Source organism: Schistocerca serialis, chromosome 8 (genome assembly GCF_023864345.2).
Source record: "Schistocerca serialis cubense isolate TAMUIC-IGC-003099 chromosome 8, iqSchSeri2.2, whole genome shotgun sequence".
Lineage (NCBI taxonomy): Eukaryota > Metazoa > Arthropoda > Insecta > Orthoptera > Acrididae > Schistocerca > Schistocerca serialis.
In genome coordinates this window covers 506,078,305-506,098,720 of record NC_064645.1, presented here as the reverse complement: position 1 = coordinate 506,098,720, position 20,416 = coordinate 506,078,305, and the positions used below count along the sequence as shown (strand labels likewise).

Here is a 20,416-nt window from a genome sequence, read left to right as displayed (position 1 = left end):
AATGGAAGACGGGGACTAGCGAAATTTGAGGCTAGGGAGCTTACGTGAATGAAGACTATGTTGTATGGAGAGTTTCCATCTGCAGTTCAGAAAAAAACTAGTGTTGGTGGGAAGAATCCAGATGGCACATCCTAATTTTTCCCAATTTGATTCATTTGTTATTTGTTTTACCAGCTGATCTTCATTCTTCTATAGCACTACATTTCAAAACATTCAATTCTCATCTTGTCTGAAATGCTTATTGTCCATATTTCACTTCCATACATGGTTTCACAACTATGACTTATGAAACTGGTGTACTATGCATACCTGTCAGCATCTGCCTTCTTTAGAATTGGAATTATTATGTTCTTCTTGAAGTCTGACGATATCTCACATGTCCCACATATCTTGCATTCCATGTGGAATGGTTTTCGCACGACTGTCTCTCCCAAGGATCCCAAAAAATCTGTTAAAATATTGTCATACAGGGGACTTGTTTCCTCGTAGGTCTTTCAGTGCTCTGTCAAATTCTTCTTGCAGTATCATGTTTCCCATCTTCTCATCTTCACCTACTTCCTCTTCTTTTTCTACAATATTGTCTTCCAAGTTGGTTTACCATATACAGATCCTATATATATTCCTTCCATCTTTCAGCTTATCCATCTTTGCTTAGTACTAGCTAGGCATCTGAGCTCTTGATGTACATACAGTTGCTTGTCATTTCTCTAAAGATCTCATTAATTTCACTATTGGTGGCATCTATTTTTCTCCTGGTTATAACAACTAAAACAATCAATTATTGATAAAATTATTTAATGGATAGATAAAAAATCTAAGCAGTGGCAGAACACACACACAAAAAACTGTTGTTATTGGCAAGCTTTTGGAGCCAATGGCTTCTTCTTCAGACATAAGGGTTGAAGGGGAAGGAAGAAGGGTGAAGGAAAAGGACTGGAGAGGTCTAGGAAGAGGGGAAGATTTTGGAAAAGTCAACCAGAAATGCAGGTCAGGGGAGACTTACCGTACAGGATGAGAAGGGAAGACAGCCTGCGGTTCTGTGTGACTTTCCCAAAATCTACCCTTTTCCCTAGACCAGATCTTTTCCTTCACCCTTCTTCCTTCCCCTTCAACCCTTCTGCCTGAAGAAGGAGCCACTGGCTCCGAAAGCTTGCCAATCACAACTGTCTTTTATGTGTGTGTTCTGCCGCTGCTTGGTGAGTAGATTTTTTATTTCTCCTAGTTATGTATGCTTCTACAGCCTTGCATTTGTTCTAGCCATTCTGTATTTTCTGCCAATTTCGTTTTTAGGCATCTGTAATCCATTTCACCTGCTTCGTTTTTACATTTTCTTCTTTCATGAATGAAATTCAATGTCTCCTACATTATTTACAAGAGGCCTTGTCTTTTTACCTTTGTGATCCTCCTCTGACTTCCCTATTTCATCTCTCAATGATATGCAATTGTCTTCTACTGTATTCATTTCCCCTGTTTCACTCCAACTTTGCCTAACACTTCCTCTGAACTCTCAATAACCTCTGGTTCCTTTGACATATCCACATCCCACCTCCTTAACTTCCTACCTCTCGGCAGTGTCTTCAGTTTTAATCTGCAGTTCACAACCAATAAATTATGATTAGGTCCCAATCTGTCTTAAAGCTTGAAATCTAGTTTCAAAATCTCTGTCTTATAATGAAGCCAATCTGAAATTTTGAGTGTCCCCACGTCGCTCACATGTATGAAACCTTCTTTCATGATCCTTACACCAAGTGTTAGCAATGATTAAATTATGCTCTGTGCACAACTCTACCAGATGGCTCTCTCTTTCATTTCTTTTCCCAGTCCATTTTATCCTACTGTTTTTCCTTCTGTTCCTTTTTCTACTATTGAATTCCAGTCACGCACCACGATTAAAAGTTTTGTCTCCCTGAACTGGCTGCACAATTTCCTTTATCTTGTTACAAATTCTTTCAGTCTCTTCGTCATCTGCAATGCTGACCTGACCTGAAGTCCTGTTCTTGCAGGCACAGCACTTCACTAATTCCCACCACATCTAACTTCAACCTATCCATTTTAAATTCTCAAACCTAACTATCCTATTAATAACATTCCACGCCCCAACTCTCAGAATTCCAGTTTGGTTTTTCCTGATGACATCCTCCTGAGTAGTTCCTGATCTGGGAATTCACAGGGGGGACTATTTTACTTCCGGAATATTTTACCCAAGAGGAAGCCATCATCATTTAACTATACAGTAGAGCTGAATGTACTTTGGAAAAATAAAAGTTCTAGTTTCTCTTTGTTTTCAGCCATTCACAGTACCTGCGCAACAATGCCAGATCAGCCAATCATCCAGAATGTTAACCATGCAATAACTGGAAAGGCAGCTGTCCTGTAGTATCCTGGTTTGACAATTTGGACGGCACACCGGAAGGCATGGACGTAGACTACAGCTGCTAGGTGGCACTCCTATAACATGCGAGCACTGCTGTCATCACCCCAGCTCTGCGACCGAGCTAAGCCTGTCATGCCAACCTACTGGCACTCACAGGGGCCCTATAAAGCTGACAGACGTCAGTCGTGTTCTGACTTTGCTCTGGTATCATATGTCATATCCATCGTTGTTCAGTTCCAGATCCTGCCATGTTTAGGGTCTCGATATGGTTCAGTCTTTGGACTAGGTGTTCTGTTGTATCCATCCATAGCTATTGTTGTCATCTTCATTGTTGTCCACAGCTGTTGTCTTTCTGTGGTTTTGGTGACTCACCGTCTATCTTCTCGTCTGGTCGGCCTGCAGCTCCGAGCTGTGTCGGATTCCAATTACTAGAATTGGCAACGAGGTAAAAGGTTCACGGTGCACATGGACATGAAACTTGTACACCCCCTGGAACAGCAACAACAACAGCTGCTCCTGCAGCAGAAATTGCAACAGTACTTCCATCAGCAAACTGACATTTTGTGTCAGTAAATTCAGCTGCTGTCAGACTGATTACAGGTACACAACGTGTCTCAACTATGGTCACCTCCCGGGCAGGGTCCGGCCCACTCGTATTTCCAACATTTAACATTACCAAGGAGGATTGGGACATGTACATTGAAGCTCAGACAGCACTTTACCGCTTTTAGGGTCTCTGATAACACTCCCAGCCTTGTGGCAGGCTGTCCCTCCCCCTCGAAATGGGCGCATAGGGCCAGAAGCGCCCGGGCTGATGTTTTGGGAGGTGAACAGGTGCTGTCCTGTCAGTGGAGGCCACCAGCTATGAGAAGGAGCACAGGACATAGGGCACTGCACTGGGGAACTACAGAGTGGGGGGTGACTGTGGAGCAGACAGAGGCTGTGGTAACTTCTCGACCGCCATACCTGTGCCTAGGGGAGCTACCGACAGTTCCAGGAGTGCAAATGGCACTCATGAGGCGAGGGCAGCAACTCCAACTCAGAGTGACCCACTGGTGGAGGATTAGGCTGGAGGCGGAGACAGAGATGGTTCAATTGCCGATGCTCCAAACCTTTTGGGTATCATCGGTTGTAAGGCACTGCTCATCAGTGGCCACTACCGTAGCTGGCATCCATGAGGGTTTTGCCCCTCAAGAGCATTCCCAAACAGCCGAACCAGGAGGGTACCGTCCAGCATGTCAGGTCTGGAGTGCCAGGAGATGGAGGAGGGTATGTGGCTGTTGACCATGTTCTGCTGGGCTGCAGTCGAGGACAGGGTTGGACCCATATGTGCTCAGGAATATTGTGAGTTCTGCCATTGTGGTAGATGCACCCGTGGCCTTCAACATTTGTTGCTTAAATGTGCGTAGCATCCACTCTGCTTCACCATTGGAGGAGGGGTGGAATGGAGGGCTACATAGGTGTTTGATGCCATTAGCAATGCACAACTACCGGATCGGGAGCCAATTGGAACATTATGTCATGGATCAGGGAATCGAAATATGAGGTTTTGCAAGACATGCTGGCACAGGTAAAATCACAACGACAACTCCAACCTTGTAAATCAGTCACCTACGAGTGATAAGACTGGTCGCCGTGCTTTTGGTACTGATGGAACTCAAGGCACAATGCAACAACTTGCAACTATTGTGAATAATAGGTCAACAACATCGAAAACATTTCCTTGAAAGTGAGTGCAACCGAGTTTGAAAGAGGAGCCAACTTTCTAAGTAAGTAAAATGTCTCCAGGGAAGCCCAAGAAAGGAAGAACAACCATTGGGGAGTGTTATCAGAGACCCTAAAAGCGGTAAAGTGCTGTCTGAGCTGCAATGTCTCATAGATGACAACCGCTAGGCTGAGCCCCTTTAACCTGCGAGCACTGCTGTTGCCATCACAGTGCTGTGCGCTGGCTACATCCACTGTGCCGGCCTGTCGGCACTCACAGCGGCCCTACAAAGCCGGCAACGAAGGGGCTCAGAAATCAGTTGTGTTCCAACTGCGCTGTGGTATCACATGTCACATCCATCATTGCTGGGTTCCTGATCTTGATACGTCTTGGATCTCGATATGCTTCACTCTTCAGTCTCTCCATTCTGTTGTATCCGTCCATAACTATCGTTGTTGTCCATAGTTGTTTCTTTCTGTGGTTTTGGTGACTCACCGTCAACACTCTCGGACGGTCAGCCTGCATGTACGAGTCGTGTCAGATTCCAGTTACTAGATGCCCCTCTTTAGGATCCATGCATTATTCTGGCTTCTCCACTGAAAACCCTCCATTGTGGTTGCATCTGTGGTAAGGCTACCTATATTGTTGAGGCATGCATGCCATCCCACATCAGCAAGGCCGTGGTCATGGAGGGGTCACTTATTATAAATCACAAATAGGAAGTAAATGTAGTGGTACAAAAGTGTAAGAAGCTCAAGGTTCCTGAAGAGGCTTCTGCAAGATGTTTAGTTATTAACTAAACATAATATTCTTTCTGTTTTTTAACCTTAGCACATGCCCAGACATAAAATGGACCATAGACGTAATTGCTTCATCCTACTTATTTTTTAACATAAGGCAGAAGTTAGCCACACTATGGCCAGCACGTCTCTTCCCCCATTCTGCTATTCCTTGTTCATCCCTCTTCATCTGACATGTTCCACATCCAGGAGGACCTCCTCACTACGAATCAATTGGAATGAAAGTAAATCTAATCTAATCTCATGCTGCATGTCCACTATTTAGTAACTCTCCAGTTATGGCCTGCAATTCTCTTATATTTACTCCTTGGAGGCCATACATGGTTCCTCTTCTTCGTTCATGTTGGTCTACAGGTTATATTCCCATGAATATGAGTAGGAAATCTATTGGTGGTTTTCCATAAGCAGCCATCAATAGTAAGAGTATTTTCTTCTGCATTCATCTCAGAATCTTTACTGGTCATTCTTGCTTCAGTTTATTTGGACAAACAATGGCTATGAATGAAACTATAGCCATTAGGGTTGCCTAATGATACCACCTCACTGTCAGGTGGCACCCAATAGTAAACTGCAGTGATACTAACTGTCTTACGCATGATTTCTGAGGCCAATTCAGAGACTGCTTTTATGTGCTCAATAGTCATCAGACTCTGTTGTCCAGATACTAATTTGGCTTTTGATCGACATTTTATTTTGCCTGGTGGTCAGATTCTGTGCCTGGACATTTATCACTCAGAAGTGTACAATTTGTTTTATTTATTTCCATTTGCAGTTTGTTGTGCAAGCACCAGCTCTGCACTAGAGCTAAAAATCCATTTTTTTCTGGCTGTGCTCTTGAATCTTTGATAGATCTTTTACCCCTATTGACTCTAGTCAGCTCTAAATGGGTACGTAACCGCAATAAGAATAGCTTTTCTTGTAATTTAGGGTATTCAAAAGGCTCATTGGTTGGCATGATTTTTTATTTGCTTGATTTGAATTTCACCTCTACACATCTTCCTGGTTTCCAAGTAGAGGAAGTTTATAGATTTCACTTGAGTCATCAGTTCTTCATTTGATGGTGTAGTTTAATGCAATCTTAAACTACATTTTGTGCTTTGTATAAGGCCTGCACTTCACTGCAAAAATTGGAAATTGTCTCTGGAGCTTGTAATTCCTCATTCCTCAGAAGCTCTTAGTCAACATTTTCATAGTTGTAAATCCAAGTGGTACAGTTAGCTAAGGCTTTTTAAGGTCAAACGGTATTATGTTATCATCACTCATAGTGACCCCCTCTAATACTTGCCATTCTCAGACGCACTGAACTTCAATTTTAGTGGCCAAAGTCTACATTCATTGTTTCTTCTGCTTTCCCATTATGTACAATGTAGAAACAAGTCAATTCAGAATATGAAAGCCTAATTTTTGAATCAAGTCTACTAGTTTGACCCTCCTATTGTTCAGTCTCCCCGCTGTCATGGTACGGATATTACTTTGGCATCAAGAACAATGACATGATATCTGATATCTACAATAGTGACAACCAGTCTCTGACTTAAGTATGGGGCTATCTCATGCTGGTATGGAAAGATGCATGTCAGCAAGCCAGTATCTCTATGGGTCCCGCAGGCTCACTCCACACCTTACTTAGTTTTGTGACTGTAATGTCCCTTTCTAAACAGCAATGGCAGTCACTCTTCTGGACTTGGTAATTACTATCTGAACTCAGCTGGGCTTCATTGCTGACCACTTCAGATATGTTCAGTCACTGTTCTGGATTCGGTAATTACTATCTGAACTCAGCTGGGCTTCATTGCTGACCACTTCCGATTTGTTCTTCATAGTTGCACATTACATCCATGTCCAAATCTTCCATCCTTTTCTATACTTCTGTCATTGCAATGGCACTTTGCAATGCATTTATTTGCACAACCTTTACCAACTTGCCACCCGTCATTACTGCCTAGAGTATACAACAGTGAGTGTCTCAAGTGAATGAAAATGCAACCTACCATAACATTTTCCTAAATCTCAATATACTTCTTCCACATTCTGAGATTCCTATTGACTGAACACTGAGGTCAAAAAGTTATCTGGGATTTGGTGTTAAATTATTGAGATGAAGATGTATGGTGATTGTCTCTGGTACTGGAACACTAATGGCCTCCCCTGGAGATGCACAAGTCAGACAACATTGTTAAGCCACACAACATTTAATTTCTTCAAGTTTGGATAACCTCACATTCTAAAATTCCCTGTACCTCTCTACAAGATCTTTTTAAGTCACCAGGCTTCTTTATGTCTGATTAACCGTACCTGCGGGTTGTCACAGTATATTTGCTGTATGTGATGTTATTTACATAGAGGTGTCCCTCTACATTATTCTTTTCTTTTCTGCCCATATCTGAATTAGATCTACATCTACATGACTACTCCGCAACTGACAATTTAATGCCTGGCAGAGGGTTCATCAAACCACCTTCAAGTTACTTATCTACCATTCCACTCTCAAACTATGTACAGAAAAAACGAACACTTCAATCTTTTGATGTGTGTGCTGGGGTGCCAACAAAATATTTTCACATTTCGATGCAGCTTCTTTTTTATTTGTTGATCTGAGGATACATGCTGTTGTGTTCTCTGAAGTGAATTTTGTTGCAAGTATTGGTGTTCACTTACTTAGCTCTCTCGCTTCGATTTTTTGAATTTTAGCTACTGCGTTTTGTGACTTCTGGATCAAGTGAACCCGATGAAGCATAAAATTTGTTGAAATATGTAAAGAAAGTGTTTTTTTCTTCTGAAAGATACATAATCACTCTTATGTCTGCAGAAATGTTTACACATACAGCTCCATCAGTATCTCAGCATCTTCACAAATAAATGGAGTTAACTTGAAAGCTTAGAAAACCACTGATGAGAGGGAGTATTTGACTCCCATCAATAAAAGATACGGTGATTAAATATATTATATAAAAAGCGGTAGATTATCTTATTTGCTGTGCTGCTAGCTTTGAACCTCTTACCAGGACCCTCATAAATTACAGCAATTGCTTTCACAACTTGAAGTACGGCTGAATTGAAGAATTTCGCAATCATGTTTGTAGTAGATGCTGAAACATGTTCACAGACATTACAGATCACATGTGTTAATGACACATTACTACTTTTAGCATACCATAATATCAGCAGCCTTCGGATCCTTATCTCTGTCAGAGGCTGCAGTCTTTACAGCCTTGGGTGCAGGCTCTCCTTCAAGTTCCCCCTCACATTTCCGCTTTCGACTCACTTCCTCTGTTGGTTGCTCTAATGTTCGTGCTTTTTCTTCTCCTTCTAGCTCATTTACCATGGCCACAAGCTTGGTGTGCTCTGCAGAAACAACATCTAGTGCTGGTTTGCCATCTTTGCTGTTCTCTTTCACACTGTCAACAAATAATGTATACATCGAAATATGGTTTAAAAAGTAAGCAGGGGTAAAAGGTCCAGTAATAAATTCAGGCAGAAAAACTTCATATATTTTAATGATACGACTTCATGATCTGTTTTTCATATTCTGTATCAGAATGAAAACGTCTGCATGATTTTATTTTCTGGATACCACAGTGGAATAATTCTTCATTTCCATGAACTCTCCTTAATTGTGCGTACAGACAGGTAACAGTTTTCAAAGCCTGTTATTGCATTGCATGCAAAAATGGTGTGTGATTGCCATGATTACACTGTTTACATAACAAACTTATGCTAAAAAATTAATCCCCATATTTCTTCAGCTAATGAAATCACACAAGGTACAGTAAAACATAGCAATGCTTAAATCTAAACTCAAGTGTTTTGCAATGTACACAGAAGCTGTTGTCTGCGAGTTCCAGAAATAAAACTCAATACTTGCTAATACGAGTATTACCATATCAGTCTTAATCTCTTTATCATAATTTATGACACTTTTGGTTATCTTTGGGATGTGTGAGAGCAGTCTTGTAAAATATTGCCAGGTTCTTTCTCCAACTATCTTCAAAGCTAAGCACACATTCTAATTGCAATGATGTTACTACTTCCGCTCCCCCTCCCCCCCAACCCCTTCCTGGTTTCTAACTTCTCTATTTAAGAGATCTCAAGAAAAGAAGTATTACATCAGTTACATATTATTATTATTATTTATTCTTACACTGCACATAATGAGAACAGAGTACACACACAAAGGCATATTCAATTGTTAGACATTGAAACCTTTAGCATTGCAAAACATCCCATGTTACCGCAAAGAAATCAACACAGCTGAATGAGAATATTTGTTAAGTTCACAATCAAGGTAAATGTGATATCTGAGCTCATTTGAAAATTAAAGAAGGTAGATTGTTTCATGTCTCACTGATGATAAGCTCATTAACAATTAAGCACAAGTTCAGACAGGGGAAGGATGAAGAAGGAAATTGGCCATGCCCTTTTTAAAGGAACTATCCTAGCATCCACCTTAATCTAGGGGATCTTGACATCCGTGTTAATCTACAAGGGAACACAAAGTCTTACCACCACATAGAGAACAAACCACAGATAATCACAACATGCGACCAATGCGTGTGATTGACAATGGAGCACATAGAATTGATGGGGCTACGGCTTGGTCCATGGGCGTTGAAACTGGACTTAGAACTGCAGGCCAGGCCTATTATTGCCAGCAGGTAAACACCTGGTCAATAGCTCTGTCCCACATCACACTTTATGCATGCCACCCATGGCAGTGATCTGTGCTATTCTGGTGCCATACCAACAACAGCTCCTCTGCATCCATGTCAACCACTGGTGGCAGTACTAAATGCCTCCCCATAAAAAGGCCACATAGGACCAAAAATGGCCCAGTTTGTGCCACGACCTCTAGTGCAAAAACTAGATGGGCCTGAGATTCCCTGACTGGACTGACCATCCAAGGAGACAATGGCAACACAGCTTGCTCTGCAGGAAGGCTGGGGTAACAGCTGGCATGGGCACAGGTAAGGACTCAGCCACCGGTGAGTGGGGAAAAAGAGGGCACTGGTTCAAATTTCATGGACACTGCAGTGGAATGCACAGGAACCATCCCACAGATGCCCTATTCCTTGGTCGAAGGTAGGATAGTGGAGGGTGCAATGGATACAGCAGCATCATGTACACTGCCACTACTGGGAGCCTTCCATTGGAACAACTTTACGACTGATCCCGATGCCCAGATGGCTTGGAGACAATGGTGTTGAAGATCCAACAGGTTGCAGACGCAACTGATTAGAATGATGGTTCAGCTAGGCTTGACCGACATCCACTACAAACAACTGCCATGCTTTGTGGCCCACTATTACATCTGGCATCCACCCCTGCCGCTGACCAAGACACCAGGACCAAACAACAGCGCTGTGAGAAAAACATGGCAAGCGGCGATGGTCCAAAGTATACGAGTTCGAGTGCAAGAATTCCAAGAGATTCTCCACTTGGTACCTATGCAAATGCTCTGCCTGACTACACCTTGTTAATTGGCATCACCTGATACAAAGCCAGCAAACTTGATAGGGCATCACTGTATGACAAGGCAAAGACAGATTTTTTATATGGGTCTTGAACATAAGCACAAAATGCTCTACCTCCAAGTTAGACAGAGGGTGAAATGGGGTGATAGTCAGATGCTTGATACCATTGCAAATGCAAAAATCTTCAAACTCCCATGACACAAGGTGCCAGTTGTTGTCAGATACAAGGATCTGGAGGGAGAGGCTTGATATCAGAAATGGCTGACAATGTGCAAACTGTTGCTGTCAACATTGTGGAGCATGTTTTGGGGTGTATGGGAAATTTGACAAGGCATCAATCACAACCAACCACATGCTTTCAAAAGATGTCAATGTGTATTGTGACTCAAGAATGCTCTGGAAATGGCCAAGGAAAAACTGGTGAGGTGCCACAGCATTGTGTTGTGCATAGGCTATGCAAGCCTGCACAAGGTGTCTAACATTGTGATCAGTTTCTGCCCAGCAGGTGTGACAATGTATCAGAGCCTTTATACACATCATAACCTAGTGCAACAAATGAAGCAGCTGGAATATGTGAGGGTGCAATGCTGGAGGGATGACAACTCAACAGTTTTGCTCTTCCATGGCAAGCTTGAGGACTCTGTGGACAATACCAAATCACAAACGTATGTCACAATGAATCCACTCCCAAAAGAGTGCACTCAGGTCACCCCACATGGACAGCTGAAATGATTTTCCCACAGTTGCCATGACATCCTGTGCCATCTAAGGAAAATGCAACAAGGTCTGCTGCAAGGCATCATACAAGGCAAAAACGATGGCCTACTGTTGGTTGACTTCTGGATTTGGTCCTGCTGACAATTGTGATAGAGTATCTGCATTTGCATGCTGTGTGGTGGACCAGTATTGAATGTCATAAGGATAATTACTGAGGGAAAGCACCAACCTCTGCAGTCAGTGGCCAGCCCTACCCGGTAGTTTGGAATGAGGGCTGAATAATTAAACTGGTGGCTTGTGGTTAGTTATAAGTAGGAATTTTGCTCCATGCAATAGCCACTGCCTCCTTTTTTCTCACGTGAACCATTATGTTGTGTCATGAAAAGCAGCTCTGATGTGTAAGCAATGGGCTGTTTGGTGCTATATGTGTTCCAATGTGACAGAACTGCACCAACGCCACACAGGGTTGTGTCACTGGCCAAGATCAAAGATTTACCGTGTGTAAAAGAAGCCAAACTGGGTGTGAAGCACAAACACTGCTTCAGGGAGTGACAAATTCATTGACAAAGTGCAGACCAGACAAATATGAACCCTTTCTGGCGAAGCCAGTTAAGAGGAAGGCAGATGTGTGTGGCCAGGGGAATAAACTTATCATATTATGAAATCCTGCCCAAAAAGAACTCTAACTCCTGCAGTTTCTTGGGCACTGAAGTGATCACCTGTACGACGAGGCCATCTTTGCAGAGCACACAACACAAAAGATGCACCTTGGAAAAAAATCAACATTTTTCTAATTTACAATGAAGGTTGTTCTCCAGAACGTGTTGGAAAACCATCTGCAGAATCCGCAAATGCTCCTTGCACATGGACCTCGTGACCAAGCTGACATCAGGGTATTTCAGGCAAAAAGAAATGTCTTGAATCAATTGTTCCAGATAATATTCCAAAAGACAAGTGATTAAACTGATGAAAGCCCAAATAGGATGTTGAGCACTGAGAAACTTCGAGAAGAGGGATCCCATCCAGGGACAATTGCAATTATGCATCGTGCAAGTCCATACACGAGGAATACTGGCCCCCTAACACACTCATCAACTCCTCTGGCCACAGAATGGGATACGAGTCCATGGCAAATTGCCCATTTATTGATTGTTTAAAATCGCCACAAATGAACACCACTGAATCACCAGCAGGGAGTTGGCCCACTGACTCGATGAAATAGGAGGAACAGTGCCAAGGTCCTGCCAATGTTGCAACTTGACCTTGACTTTATCACGAAGGGGAAGGGAATGGCGTGAGTGGACGAAATTTAGGGACTGCAGACACTTGAGGGAGATGTGTCACTCAAATTGTCTGTCTAATTGAAGATATTCTGAAACAACTAGTTATACAACTGTAGTAAAGATTGGGATTGACTGATGCTAAACATACTTTGTCAACTATCTGGAAGCCAAAAAAAAAAAAAAAAAAAAAAAAAAAAAGAGAGACATCTAACTCACAAATATTTTCAACCTACAGTGAATTTGCTAAATTTACCACTCACAATGTAAGTTGCCATTCCACTTTCTTCTAATGTGCAGAAAATTGTCCCCGCAAAGGAATACACTGTTTTCTATGAGAAACAACTTGAGTTAGTGGCTAATCCAATGCAGGGCAGCCCAAGAGCCGGTACATATTTAAGATAATTAGGCTTACCGACACTCCCATGGCTATCTGAAACTCAATCTGTCATCCATACACTACCATTGAGAGCAGAATATGCTGGGGTGACACTTGCGGGATGTCGGAGACAACATCCAAATCCACAGAAAACACTGAGGCCTCCAGCGACCATACATGGCCTTTACATGAAAATAATTGTGTCGAACATGTACCAAATGGCAATCAGGGAAGGGTTGCTTGCTTCTCCATGGAACAGAAGGAGAGTGATACAAGGAATCTGAAAAACGTCATGAGTGGGGATTACAATAGAAAGCATTAATAGGGCCTTTTTTGGTAGATAGTTAATGTATCAATGGGTGGTGTCTGTTCTTTCAAACACATATTAGGTGAACTGAAGGGTGAGGTGGTGGGGTGGGAGGGGGGGGGGGGGTGGAAGGAAAGATAAGAGAAGGAATTGTTGATGACAGTTGCATCAGGACTCTATACGCAATTAGTGGTGACAAGTGAAAATGTATGCTGGGCCTTTGAAAAGCACAGGCTCCATGTATTCACATAACTGATTCACCTCGACGGGCCATTAATCCACCTCTTCAGTTCAGATGCACAAATACATTTGCCTCCCACAGGAATATGAATATAACGAGCATGGAGGACATGGACAGAGACTGCAGATAGGTTGCACTTGGTGAGAGTGTGGGTTAGCCGGGACGGATGCTGAAATGACCCACACAACTGTGATAAACACTGTGTCCAAATGCTGTAGTAGTTAACGCAACTGCCAAATAAGCAGGAGTCACATGCAGCTGATATCAATGATTCCTTCCCTTCCCTTTCCTTTCTCCCCCATCCACCTCCAATTCACACAAATTAATATAGTTTAATTTTGTATTGGAACACGTTTTCGCTAGAAGCTGCAGTTTTCAAGTTATTCAAGAGAAATGTGCAAAAGTGTTCTTTAAATGCACCCACACTCTCACATTCACCTCTCACTAAGCAGGATTTTTAGTATGTTGTTCTCAGCACTCCCTCCTACAACTGTACAATCTGTAACTACATAAATTATTTCCTGATTCAATATTTTTGGCTTCATTTTGGGGGCTACTATTACACCACTGACTTAGTTGTGCTTGTACAAATTGTAAAACTGATGTGACTCTTCAAGTTTGTGTAAATGATGTTTGTGTAAATTTTATCTCACAAGTTTGTGAATTTTAACAGTGTAAAATTACTAATTAAATAATTTTGTTTGTGTGGCATCCTTACAACAAAACTACTGTGTTCGTAGGAGTTACAGCAAGATTGAATTGTAAAGGAAATTAGTGTATGCATCAAATTTTTTAATGTTAGTAAAATAGCCGACTAAGCTGGTGATATGACAGCCCAGTCAATGAAGACCAAAAAGAGGTGAATGTGGAAACAGTTTGTGTAGTCACAAATTTTTGTACAGCAGCAGGTGGGAGTGCCACTTACAACATACTAAAATCCAGCCCAGTGTAGGGAGATTGTGGAGGTGCATTTGAAAGTAAGTTTGGCACAATTTTTTCAAATAACTCAAAAACTGCAGCCTCTGGTGAAAATTTACCATATTTACTCGAATCTAAGCCGCACTTTTTTTCCGGTTTTTGTAATCCAAAAAACCGCCTGCAGCTTAGAATCGAGTGCAAAGTAAGTGGAAGTTCTGAAAAATGTTGGTAGGTGCCGCCACAAGTGACTTCTGCCGTCGAATATAGGTAGCGCTGCATAGGCATGCTTTGCAGGAACAAAGATAAATACTAGCGCCAAAACCTCCACGTCAGTAAATAAATTTAAAAAAAATAAGGGTGGAAGACGAGCCTTCTTCTCCGCCCCAAGTTTCGACCACTGCATTTTATACCTTATCCAATGAAGTAAATACAAATTCCGTATTGTTCATCTTTGAATGTAGCAGCATTTCAATGTACTACGAAAATCCGACTGGCAAGACTGTTTGGGATGTTTGCCAATATGGCCAACCGCATGTTCTGAATTTTTTCCTACCTGTGAGAAGAGATGGTTGCTAATAGGAACTTTTATGAATTGTGAATTGTTGTGGATTGGCAAGACAGCCAATCCACTATGACAGGAAGCCGAAAGGCACGCATTTAAGCTCACGCAGGCTGGCATGAGGTCTGGAACAGGACAAGGAATTTGTAGTAGCAAAGAACGTACGTAACTACTGGAATACTTAACTTTAATTCATAATTGGTGAACATCGCTCTTGACGGTACATGTTTTACAGCATCTATAGTAACTGTTAATGGCGCCTTGCTAGGTCGTAGTAAATGACGTAGCTGAAGGCTATGTTAACTATAGTCTCGGCAAATGAGAGCGTAATTTGTCAGTGAACCATCGCTAGCAAAGTCGGCTGTCTAACTGGGGCGAGTGCTAGGAAGTCTCTCTCTAGACCTGCCATGTGGCGGTGCTCGGTCTGCTATCACTGATACTGGCGACACGCGGGTCCGACGTATACTAACGGACTGCGGCTGATTTAAAGGCTACCATCTAGCAAGTGTGGTGTCTGGCGGTGACACCACATGAATCACATACAGTATTCCCTTCGCCATAAGAATAATACGAATATAAACATTTTGCCATGTATTCTTTCATGTTTGCTGCTATCTCATTTAAATCCTGCCTGCCTAATAAGCTACGAAACTAGGGTGAGACAACAGCAAACGCGGAAGAATATACATATCATGTCATGTTTATATTCATATTATTCTTATGCCTAATAGTGATACAGTCAGAAATGAAGCACGCAATTGATTAAATTCTTAAATCTAAGATGACTCTAATTTCTGGGCAGAATGTAATGTACTGAAGAGGCGTCTGCAAAGATTTTCAAACGGAGAAAAATTTTCGCTAAACTCTCGTTCAGAACGTCTTCTATCAAAAGCAGTCTATTATTTGGTTCTTGTTGATCATTATCAAAGAAAGCAGCAGTGTAAGTAACAACAAACAGCAGTCTCTTGCCGTTGTTTTGCTAATGAAATGATTCCTCTCTTTTTTTATTGTAAGTGGCGGTAGTGCGCACGAAAACAAGCCATGCCACGAGCGGGGACAGGCCGTATACACTCATATTAGAATGCGACAAACAATTCATGACACAGTACAGTAATGCATTTTCAGCTTAGAGTGACGTAAACACCTATAACAAAGAGAACGGCACTTACCAGATCAAAGCAAAATAAGCAATCAATTCAAACCAAATGTGAAAAAGGAAAGGTACCCGCATAAATACGGACGGAGCGCGTGACGTATAGCAATGGCTACCCACTAAAGCTTAACTGCTAAGCTTACGACTCGAACCTACTGTAGCTGTATCATCATTCATTCGACCTAAATTGTGTCTCATATAACAATGGACCAACTTTGTTTCGATTTGTAGGTGCGGCCTAAAACTTTTCTCTCCCCTTGAATTTCGAGTCTCAAATATCAGGTGCGGCTTAGATTCGGGAAATTTTTTTTTTTTCCTTGATTTCGAGTCTCATTTTTCAGGTGCGGCTTAGATTCGAGTGCGGCTTAGATTCGAGTAAATACGGTACTCCAGTGCAAGATTAAACTACATAAATTTCCTACAAGAAAATGTCATATTCATTCCTTCTGTAGGACAAATACTTTGTCGACAGACAGTGAATGAATACTGACAATTATGCACACTGTGCCATGTGCTATAGCTTAGGTGGTTTTTTTTAGGCCAATTTGTGATAATTTCCAGATTTGATAGACCACTAGTGCCCTGTATCAAACTGTTCATCTCAACCTCCTCTACACCACTGTGATACATTGTAAATAATTATTGTGTACACCCTGTAAACTGTTGAGACACATCCTGTAACATAAAAAATTTCTCCCTACAATGCACAGTTTTTTACTTTTAAAATCTTCGATGCTTCATATACTAATGGTTAACATTCACTTTCTCAAAAACAATGTTGCCTTGTTATATGGTTATGGATGAGATAAAAGCACAGGGCTCCTACAGCCTTCATCATGTGACCAAACAGAATAATTCATTCTAGTTAGAGACTGTTTTAATTTTATATTTGTAAGTAATATTTTCACTATTTCATAACTTAGTACATACATATTCCGTAATGTTCAAGAAAAGCCTGTTTACTTACAGAATTTCCAACAACTTCAAGATTAGATTTACATGAAATGCTCTCTGTCACAGGTATATAAAATAATATGTTTACAAGGTTAAAAATGCAGTTTCTATACGGGAATGCAAACTTTCTACATGAATTTCGAAGATGAAGTCTTCTTGGGTTATCAGCCAGGTCACTGTGTCATTCTGTGGCTACGTTTGGAGAAGTTTCCTACTCGTCATCTTCAGGCGAAGGGTCAGGTTCATGCCAAGTTCATTCCTTTATAGATGCTGGAGCGCAAGCTCCTCTGCCTCGTTTGCAATGGTTAGGCCAAAAACAGGATTCCCCTCGCCCTTTCGACACACCCCTTCTGGAGGTGTGTGATTGGCCTAGCCATTGCAGACAAGGCAGAGGAACCTGTTGTTCACCATCTGCAAAGATACATACTGGACGTGAACCCAACACTTCTCCTGCAAATTACGAGTAGGAAACTTGTCGAAATGTAGCTGCAGAATGTCACCTTCACTCAACTGATAACCTGAGAAGATTTCATCAACGCATTTTTTCTTTATTTGCTGAAGCTATATAGTGATATATACAATGCAAGAAACCAGTGCCACCTATGGCATCATATTTATAGGGTGTTATTACATATCATGCTGTAACCTCGTAGCTTATATCAGGTGTGTATTAAACATATAACTTTGTTTACGTTGTTGTGTGCCTTTCAAAACAAGACTTATTTTGCAGCATGACTTGCAACCTACCAGTGAAAAATAAAATAATAATTAAAAAAAACATCAAGTGCGCTACAAAACTTGAAGCTGCCATCCGGCATCTGCTTCACTGTCAGTAACATACTATGTCCTTTACCTCAGCTATTGATTCTTTGAGTAAAAAATTACACTGAACCTATGAAACATCTGATGTAACACGTGTAGTACAATTCAGCTGTCTTTATGCTCTCTCTCTCATTTTTGAAACTATCCTTGCCTTTCACCATTATGACAGCCACTCTCACCATAATTAATTTCATATTCCTTCTGCTCTCTCTTGTGGCCTAGTTTATTCATCCCCCCCCCCCCCCCCCCCCCTGGTGGATTCGACACCAATACACAGTGTACTTACTATCTTTGTAAAGTCTTCTTAGGCAGGGAACCCACTGGAGTGGGCTAGCATGGTACAAGGTATGCATATAGCTTGCAACCTGAGATGGAATACACACTGTCTAATGGAGCAGTGCCTCTTTGACTGACATGACGTAACAGGTGTTGGGATATACACAGTATGCAGATGTTTTCGTACTAATTTTGACATTTCAGCTACAATTATTCGAATGGCAGCGTGTCCTCAGAAAAAAAGGGTAGTGAGATACATATTCAACTCTTCAAGCACCTTAAGGCTGAGTTCATACAAGTGGATTGTTTGTGGAACATCAGCTTCAGTAAAGCTTTGAGAAACTCCTAAATTTAAAGTGTTGACGAGTTTTGAGAAACACCTATATTTCTCTTATTGCTGACATGCTGCACTGTGCTTCTTCTGGAACAGTCTGGTAAACAGACAAATTCAATTGCAACTATGACAGGATCTGATAACTAGGTATTGTAACATGCAGCCAAGGCTAAGACAGGTCATATAATTGCAAAAATTCAAAATAATGTGATTTCAGAAGTATTCCCAACATGTCTGATCAATAGTTGGGCAGCGGGGAACATGTCTAATATACTCAATATGTGAGTACGAGGTGCATTCAAGTTCTAAGGCCTCCGGTTTTTTTCTCCGGACTGGAAAGAGATAGAAACATGCGCATTACTTTAAAATGAGGTCGCGTTCATTGTCAATACGTCCCAGAGATGGCAGCACCGTACGGCAGATGGAATTTTACCGCCAGCGGCGAGAATGAGAACTGTTTTAAATACTTAAAACGGCGACGTTTTCCTTACTTGAACAGCGTGCAATCATTCGTTTTCTGAATTTGCATGGTGTGAAACCAATTGAAATTCATCGACAGTTGAAGGAGACATGTGGTGATGGAGTTATGGATGTGTCGAAAGTGCGTTTGTGGGTGCGACAGTTTAATGAAGGCAGAACATCGTGTGACAACAAACCGAAACAACCTCGGGCTTGCACAAGCCGGTCTGACGACATGATCGAGAAAGTGGAGAGAATTGTTTAGGGGACTCGCTGAATGACTGTTGAACAGATCGCCTCCAGAGTTGGCATTTCTGTGGGTTCTGTGCACACAATCCTGCATGACGACCTGAAAATGCGAAAATTGTCATCCAGGTGGGTGCCACGAATGCTGACGGACGACCACATGGCTGCCCGTGTGGCATGTTGCCAAGCAATGTTGACGCGCAATGACAGCATGAATGGGACTTTCTTTTCGTTGGTTGTGACAATGGATGAGACGTGGATACCATTTTTCAATCCAGAAACAAAGCGCCAGTCAGCTCAATGGAAGCACAAAGATTCACCGCCACCAAAAAAATTTCGGGTAACCGCCAGTGCTGAAAAAATGATGGTGTCCATGTTCTGGGACAGCGAGGGCGTAATCCTTACCCATTGCGTTTCAAAGGGCACTACGGTAACAGGTGCATCCTACAAAAATGTTTTGAAGAACAAATTCCTTCCTGCACTGCAACAAAAACGTCCGGGAAGGGCTGCGCTTGTGCTGTTTCACCAAGACAACGCACCCGCACATCGAGCTAATGTTACGCAACAGTTTCTTCGTGATAACAACTTTGAAATGATTCCTCATGCTCCCTACTCACCTGACCTGGCTCCTAGTGACTTTTGGCTTTTTCCAACAATGAAAGACACTCTTCGTGGCCCCACATTCACCAGCCGTGCTACTATTGCCTCAACGATTTTCCAGTGGTCAAAACAGACTCCTAAAGAAGCCTTCGCCGCTGCCATGGAATCGTGGTGTCAGCGTTGTGAAAAATGTGTATGTCTGCAGGGCGATTACGTCGAGAAGTAACGCCAGTTTCATCGATTTCGGGTGAGTAGTTAATTAGAAAAAAAAATCGGAGGCCTTAGAACTTGAATGCACCTCGTAAAAACAGTTGTTGAACATTATGTCTCATGGTCTAGTGGCTAGTGTCACTAGGTCCAGCTTTCAATTCCCAGCCGGGTTGGGGATTTTCTCCATCCAGGGACTGAGCGTTTTGTGTTGTCCTCATCATTTCATTATCATTCAGGTAAGTGGTAAGACTGGACTGTGTAAGGACTGGGAATTTGTACAGGCATAGATAACAGTGCAGTTGAGTGCCCACAAACCAAACATCATCATCGTCATCATCATAATGATGAACATTACATGAATGAAACTGTTAGTGCAGACAAGGAAAATTGATGCATATAGTATACCAACAGTAAAATGCTCCTACCAAAGCACAAAAAATACAACTATGATCCTGTTTATTTGTCTCCCACAAGTCCAACTCCTCATCCAAGTCGTGGGAGATGGGCAACGGCATGAAGCAGGGGATTGCCTGTAGGAGTGAGGTACAGCGGGGACTGTGCATGCCCCGGGACCGCTACAGCAGTTATGAAGGTCCAACAGGAACCCAGAA

At 42.0% G+C, this 20,416-nt stretch overlaps 1 protein-coding gene across 1 annotated transcript in view; it reads right to left on the bottom strand.

The window, feature by feature from the left end:
- Positions 1–20,416, bottom strand: part of LOC126416570 (N6-adenosine-methyltransferase catalytic subunit) — an 84,057-nt gene that overhangs the window by 42,578 nt on the left and 21,063 nt on the right. Inside the window, 1 exon segment of the mRNA XM_050084318.1 lies at positions 8,034–8,277. Within this exon segment, the coding sequence (XP_049940275.1) occupies positions 8,034–8,277 (244 nt within the window).